The 8,013-nt window shown below is 42.8% G+C and overlaps 1 protein-coding gene across 1 annotated transcript in view; it reads left to right on the top strand.

Moving 5' to 3' along the window:
• Positions 1-1,462: 1,462 nt before the first annotated feature.
• EFCAB2 (EF-hand calcium binding domain 2) overlaps positions 1,463-8,013 on the top strand; it is a 117,507-nt gene continuing 110,956 nt past the window's right edge. The window contains exon 1 of the mRNA XM_068986480.1: positions 1,463-1,712. Coding sequence (XP_068842581.1) covers positions 1,682-1,712 — 31 coding nt within the window. The 5' untranslated portion in view covers positions 1,463-1,681. The remainder of the gene's footprint in view (positions 1,713-8,013) is intronic.

The raw sequence follows: 8,013 nt of genomic DNA, 5'->3' as shown, positions 1-8,013 counted from the left end.
TCCTGCATTGGCAGGTGGATTCTTCACCACTGAGCCACCAGGGAAGTCTGTGCTAATGATTACTCTACTTTTTGGCATTAAGAAATTATTATTCATGGTTATATTCATTTTATATAAATATCTATCTTCTGAGCCATTTTGTGAGGATTCAATTGTTCGTAGTCAATTTCAAAGAGAATGCTGATTGGAGCACCACAGGAATAATTTCTACAGAAAAAATACTTATTTTAATAAAGAATATTAGTTTTCTTTAGGGTTTACTGAGGGATTATAGAACCAGAATAAAAAATATAAAAACTCAGCTAATCAAACCATTAAATACCTTATATTTTGAAGGCCTCTTAATAGTTGTTTATAAATGATTTTTACATAAAATTAAGTCATTTAAATTAATATACACATGCATTAAAGGGGCTTCCCTCCTGGCTCAGACAGTAAAAGATCTGCCTTCTATGTGGGACCCAGGGTTGGATCCCTAAGTCGGGAAGATATGCTGGAGAAGGAAATGGCAACCCACTCCAGTATTGCCTGTGAATCTCATGGGCAGAGGAACCTGGCGGGTTATAGTCCATGGGGGTCGCAAACGGTCAAACGACTGAAGCGGCTTAGCACGCACATGGACTAAAAAACCATCTAAAACTAGTTTCAAAAATATATATATTCGCTCGAACCACACCATTAGGCATATTATTCAAAACTCATTTTTAAAAGAAAATATTCTAGTGAACTTTTCCTTAAAATGAGACAAACATTTAACATGTTACAGCTTCCAAATTTCAGAAAAGCGAGATGTAAAACTTTCCCTCGGTTATTTTAGCTGGACATCTTGTCAAATTTCACAAGTAGGAACATTTTCATGTACCTAACAGTGGGCACAATACAGGGACGTCTTTGTTGCTATGAGAACCTCTATTTTGTAGGAGAAATCGCAGCCTTGACGACGCAATGTTTGCGCCAATTTTACAGCATGTTTTTCTACAGCGGTTCAGCTCCACCAGTAACACTCTAATGGCTCTCTGGTTTCCTGCCCGCCAGCCCAGTTTTCCGTCCCAGCTCCAGCGCTCGCCCGCCGTGCACTCCCGGTCTCTGGGAGTGGGCGGCGAGCACTGGACTGGCGAAAACGTGGGCCGGAGGTGGGGCAGATGGGAAGGGGAGGCGGCGGCACTGCGGGTTGCTTCTGTTACCCTCCGGAGTCGAGCTCTGCACCAGCTCTCCAGCACCAGCTCTCCAGCTGCGTTTTAAAATCTGCAGTTAAAAAAAAAAAAGTCGAGCAACGCCACATCCTACAAACTGGAGGGGACGAGGAGAGCAGTGTGTCCCCAAATGGATCAGAAAAATGGGAAAGGAGGGGTTCTGAACTTTATTATTAAATACTTCCTCCATGCCAGAAAAATCAGGGTTCAGGGCTCGGTACTGGGCAGAATAGGTTGAAGCCACCGACGCGACTAAAAAGGGTCGCGGGCGCGGATCCGGGCTTCCGAGCGCCACGGGGTCCTAGCGGGAGCGGGGGGCGCGCGCGCTCGGAGCGTTCCTTCCCCCCACCCCCGCCCCAGGGTCTCCTTCCCTCGGGATTCGGAGCCTCCCATCCTCCAGGGCCGACTCGCCGCGGGGCTGAAGGGTGTCAGGACGCCGTGACCTAGCTTAGCGACAGGCCTCTCCCCGGCGACGGCGCCGCAACAAGATGGCGGACGACAGAGACAGGGACGGCACAGGTAAGAGGCACCGCGAAGCGCAGCCCTCGCCGCCCGCCGCGACCTCGGCCGCACCGGGGAGCTCCAGACAGAGTGGGACCCCCTACCTCTGGAGCCCCACCCTCAGGGAGAAGGCCGACCCAGCCAGGCCCCGCCGCCCGCCCTGCAGCGGAGGCCCCCTCCCCCGTTCCTGCCCCCCTCGCCCCGCCTCCCGGGCCCTCATCCCGCCCCCGCCGCCATCGTCCCGCCTTCGGAGCCCCGAGCCTCGCTTCCAGCGCGGGTTGCGGCCGAGGCGCCGCCCCGGAGGCCCATAATGGCGTCCTTGTTCACCGGGTCGAGGACACCGCCTCCAAGCCCTAGCTTGGGTTCTCGTTGCCGCAGGCGCCACGCCGGCAGCTACTCAGGCTCTGGGCCCGCGCGGCGGCCTGGGTGAGGACGGCTCAGGCTGCGGGCGTCTGCCGTGCTCCTCCCCGGCTGCGCTGACACCCCGCCCGGCCCAGACGGCTGGCGCTTGCGGCCACCATTTTGCCTTCGTAGCGGGGACGTGGGAGGACGGCTTGGAGGTCACCGCGACTGCGTCCGCGCCTCTAGGATCCGAAGCGCGCGCGCCACCCGCCTGGTGTCTTGTCTTATGCGAAAAACAAGACAAAAATACAAAAAACTTTAATAAAGATGAAAGAGCAAACTCCAGAGGCGACGCGTAGAGCTCGGTGCGCAGGCCTGTCTCTGCGGTGCCACCAGACGGCCCAGCGCGATCGCGGCGGCAGAGGCGGGACTGGGCCTCCGGTCGCCGAGTGGGAGGCATTGATAGGTTTTCATTATTAGGGGAAAGAAAACCTGCTTATCCATGTTTATTTGTTAAGACTGTTAACGTTGTTTTAATTCAGCAGTTTGATTAAAAAGTTGATGCTTTTTTTTTTTTACCACCCTCCTTTAGTTACTCAAAAATAAGTCTGTATTTCAGTAATTGATGAACTCGTCGCTAAAACGTCAAGCCATTGAAACGATAGAGGTAAACATCTTAGAAATGAAAATAATACCCCACCTTTGTTCTTTTTTTGAGTGCTTGAAACATATCAGCATACCATTTTTCTCAGCATGGAACAAAGATGTAATGATATTAAGTAATATTTACAAGTGTAGAAGCCAGCGCTGAGGTAGTCAGTCGCTTGTCATGGTGATCACAGAAAAAAGGCGGAGAAACACGGCACTGTGCCAAAGAGCTACGTAGTGATAGCAATAATACTATTTGATTTGTTTTTTTATGATTACGTTAGTCTGAAAAGCCAGACATTTTATAGATGTTACCTTCCTAAGATGTCCTTATAATTTTATTGTGCTGTTTTAAAAGTATAAGGTACGTCCTAAGATAATGATTACTTTTTTAATATTAGTTTTAAAACTTTCCCCAGAGGGACTTCCCTGGTGGTCCAGCGGTTAAGAATACGCCTGCCAGTGCAGGGGACACAAGTTCCATCCCTCTTGGGGAAAGATTGCACGTGCTAAGGAGCAGCTAAGCCCCTGCGCCACAACTGCTGAGCCTGGGCTCTCCAACAAAAAAAAGCCCGGGGCATGAGAAGCTCCTGCGCCCCAATGAAAAGTAGCCCCCGCTGGCAGCAACTAGAGAAGACCCAGTGCAGCTAAAAACAAAAAACAAAAAAACAAAAAAATAAAAACTTCCCCAGAAAGACTTACCTTTGTTTATTAAAATTCTTATTTTTAAAAAAAAGGAAGACTTTCAGGAGATAACCATGGATTTTTAAAAAGATTTGATTAGGTCAGCCTGAGGAAAAGACACACTGGATTATGCTTCAAATACAGTTTGTTTTTCTTCATTAAAAAAATAGATTGAAAAGCTTTTTTGATTTTCAAGGATACTTTCCTATTTATAATAAACTATTTCAGAGAAGAAACAATTCTGTCTATAGCCATAGAAGTAATGACTGTTAAAATCAGACTGGGTGTTATTCATTCAGTTGACATGTGTTTAATGCCTACCATATGGAAGGCATTCTGAGTCAGGTTAGAACTTTGGAGGGTATTTTTTTCTCCCAAAGAAGGTGAACTAGATAAGGAAGATAAGACATTCACAAAAGGGAGAGAGCAGTCAGCTGGACTGGTATGTGCAGCCATGTGCCAGCTGCTTGCCAGGTGTGCTGTATCCCCTGATGAGGGCAGCAGCCTGGTATTGCTGGGAGCTGGTAAGAAAGGAAGGAGCGCAGTCCGTGCCCCTGGCTTACTGAATTAGACTGCATTTATGCATTCCTGCCTGTGATCCGCACGCACATTAAAGTTTGAGAAGCACTGTTCCACGGTATATCTCAGTTACTCTTTACAACGGTCCTATGAGCTAATTGTAATTGCATCTTGACGGGCATGATGAAATAGAAGTATGTTGTCTCGAGAATGAAATAAAGGTATGTTGTCTTAAGGATAAATTAGAGACTCATATGCTGATAACCATCTTTGAATACACATATTTCACTCATATATTTGATTCTCTGCTCTGAAGTTTCAGAAATTACGCCTGACCAGTTAATCCGAATAGGCTAGGCTTTGAGGATTCACTCAAACTAACTAAACTCATGAAGAGTGATGTACAAACCTGAATAATGATTTATTAATTTAAATTGGGGTATGATTTAAATTGATACATTGGTCAGGAAGCTGACCTCTGCAATGTCGTATACTGTTTTATGTGTATTAAGCTTTTGTAGAGGGTAGATTTATATGTCTAAAGTTGCTTGATGAACATGGAATCAAGCAAAAGAAAAGGATAGTTTTGAAGGCTATATCCTTTAAGCTCAAAGAGGATGGGGATCATTTCTTTATACTCAGTGTCTTGCAGAATATACAGCACATGGTAGAAATTCAATAAATATTGTCACATTCAGATAATTTAATTAAAAGTGTTTGTTTTAATCAAAGCATTATTTACTGTTTCCCCAAAGATCTACACCTAAAAGCATATACAATTATTGTTAGAGATTTTTTTCCCTCTTTCTTTCAAGTAAGCTATATGCTTTTATTTCATCTGGCTCAACAAACGTTTTTTTTGAGAGCCAAAAAAATTCATTGGCAAGTCTTTAAAAAATAACAACACATATATATTTTAAGTTGTTCATATTTAATCTTGAATTTTTTTCAAGTTCTAAAGGATTAAGTTTCTGGGTAGTCATCATGTCCAGCTCTTCAACATTTAGGGATTAATCTTGATACAAATAGTGAGAATATTGGTAAGAAATAGTAACTAAATCTATGATGGGCTATTTTGCTCTATTTATAAAAATTTTCTGTAAGATTATATACGTTGAAATCATGCTTAATTTGTAACATTTTTGTACCTTATACATAGTATAATTTATCTTTTTTCCTAGATTAGAAAATATGACATAAAGAATTTGAAATTCTAGAATCAAGTTGATTTTTTTAAAAAAGTACTTAATTTTATTTGTTTTACTAAAAGAAGAATGTTTGCAGCAGGATAGGAAAGATTATTTTTGAAGTTCTGTTATTTCCATGTAAGTTTCCTCAACCAGAGCATCATTTATTAATTTTTTTCTTTTCCTCTGTTTTGTTTAAAATGAGGAATCAATGTAGTTGTTGATTCTTTGGATCTTTAAATCTTATTTTAATGTTTCTATCTCTTAGAGACTTTTATATAGGACTGGAAGAATCTTCTATTTGTGATTAAAATCATGTCTAGGAAACAGACTGTTTAGGAATAACATTCTAATTTTTGGCAGGCCATTGAGCTTTGGAGAAGGCAATGGCACCCCACTCCAGTACTCCTGCCTGGAAAATCCCATGGATGGAGGAGCCTGGTAGGCTGTAGTCCATGGGGTTGCTAAGAGTCCAACACGACTGAGCGACTTCACTTTCACTTTTCACTTTTATGCATTGGAGAAGGAAATGGAAACCCACTCCAGTGTTCTTGCCTGGAGAATCTCAGGGACGAGGGAGCCTGATGGGCTGGCGTCTATGGGGTCGCACAGAGTCAGACACGACTGAAGCGACTTAGCAGCATTGAGCTTTGGAAGGCATGTCAGTTTTTTTTTTTTTTAATAAGACTCAGGTACTCAAAGTTCTTTCTAGGATTTATGATTTTTGTTTGTTTTAAAATATTCTTTTTACTTTGCATGCTTTGATAATATTGCTTGGTTAAGTATTTCCAATTCAGGAATCAGCTCCTAGATAGAAGAAGTTTTATAATTTTGTTTTGTGTTTGTTTCCCTGTATTGTGCCATTCCTCTCGAAACCCAACATTTGGAAATCTAATGTAAAAAACTGGTTAATACTGCTTGTTGAAAAGTGAACTGTTGATAGTATAGAGTGTAGTTCAAAATAGTAGAAAACTTGAGCACTGAAGTAAGATCTGAATTTAAATCATGGTTTCCTCAAGCTCTATCTCATCTTAGCCAAGATACTAAGTCTAGGGATCTTCACGTTCCTCAAATGTAAACTGGAAATAGTTATATCTATTTCATAATCTGTTGTAATGTGGACAGTATCTTCTTAGTCATTTATCACCCACCACAATGCCTGACATTAAAGGAATGCTGAATAAATTGGAAGAAGTGGTTGGTACATTTTAGGGAATTAGTGGCTGTTTAGTAGATTCCATATGTATGACATGAAATCTAAGTGTTCAGTTCAGATCAGTCGTCAGTCATGTCCAGTTCTTTGCGACCTCATGGACTGCACCGTGCCAGGCTCCCCTGTCCGTCACCAACTCCCAGAGCCTACTCAAACTCATGTCCATCGAGTTGGTGATGCCATCCAACCATCTCATCCTCTGTCATCCTGTTCTCCTCCTGCCCTCAATCTTTCCCAGCATTAGGGTCTTTTCCAATGAGTCAGTTCTTCATAGCAGGTGGCCAGAGTATTGGAGTTTCAGCTTCGGCATCAGTCCTTCCTATGAATATTCAATATGATTTCCTTTAGGATTGACTGGTTTGATCTCCTTTCAGTCCAAGGGACTCTCAAGAGTCTTCCCCAACACCACAGTTCAAAAGCATCAATTCTTCAGGGCTCAGCTTTCTTTATAGTCCAACTTTCACATCCCATATCCATTCATGACTACTGGAGAAACCATTGCTTTGACTAGATGGACCTTTGTTGGCAAAGTAATGTCTCTGCTTTTTAATATGCTGTCTAGGTTAGTCATAGCTTTTCTTCTGAAGAGCAAGCATCTTTTAATTTCATGGCTGCAGTCACCGTCTGAAGTGATTTTGGAGCCCCCCAAAATAATAAAGACTATCACTGTTTCCATTGTTTCCCCATCTATTTGCCATGATGTGATGGGACCAGATGCCACGATCTTAGTTTTTTGAATGTTGAGTTTGAAGCCAGCTTTTTCACTGTCCTCTTTCACTTTCATCAAGAGGCTCTTTAGTTCTTTGCTTTCTGCCATAAGGGTGGTGTCATCTGCGTATCTAAGGTTATTTTTCCTAGCAATCTTCATTACAGCTTGTGCTTCATCCAGCCTAGCATTTTGCATGATCGTACTCTGCATATAAGTTAAATAAGCACAGTGATAATACACAGCCTTAATGTACTCTTTTTCCTATTTGGAACCAGTCTGTTGTTCCATGTCCAGTTCTAACTGTTGCTTCCTGACCTGCATAAAGATTTCTCAAGAGTCAGGTCAGGTGGTCTGATATTCCCTTCTCTTTCAGAATTTTCCACAGTTTATTATGATCCACACAGTCAAAGGCTTTGGCATAGTCAATAAAACAGAAATAGATGTTTTTCTGGAACTCTCTTGCCTTTTCAATGATCCAGCGGATGTTGGCAATTTGATCTCTGGTTCCTCTGCCTTTTCTAAAACCAGCTTGAACATTTGGAAGTTCACGGTTCACGTATTGTTGAAGCCTGGCCTGGAGAATTTTGAGCATTACTTTGCTAGTGTGTGAGATGAGTGCAATTGTGCAGTAGTTTGAGCATTCTTTGGCATTGCTTTCCTTAGGGATTGGAATGAAAACTGACCTTTTCCCATCCTGTGGCCACTGCTGAGTTTTCCAAATTTGCTGGCATATTGAGTGCAGCACTTTCATAGCATCATCTCCCAGGATTTGAAATAACTCAACTGGAATTCCATCAGCTCCACTAGCTTTGTTCATAGTGATGCTTCCTAAGGCCCACTTTCCAGGATGTCTGGCTCTAGGTGAATGATCACACCGTCATGATTATCTGGGTCGTGACGATCTTTTTTATACAGTTCTTCTGTGTATTCTTGCCACCTCTTCTTAATATCTTCTGCTTCTGTTAGGTCCATACCATTTCTGTCCTTTATTGAGCTCATCTTTGCATGAAATGTTCC

Source organism: Capricornis sumatraensis, chromosome 14 (genome assembly GCF_032405125.1).
Source record: "Capricornis sumatraensis isolate serow.1 chromosome 14, serow.2, whole genome shotgun sequence".
NCBI classification, from domain to species: domain Eukaryota; kingdom Metazoa; phylum Chordata; class Mammalia; order Artiodactyla; family Bovidae; genus Capricornis; species Capricornis sumatraensis.
Note: the sequence above shows the minus strand (reverse complement) of the source record. Positions and strands in the feature narration are given on the sequence as shown.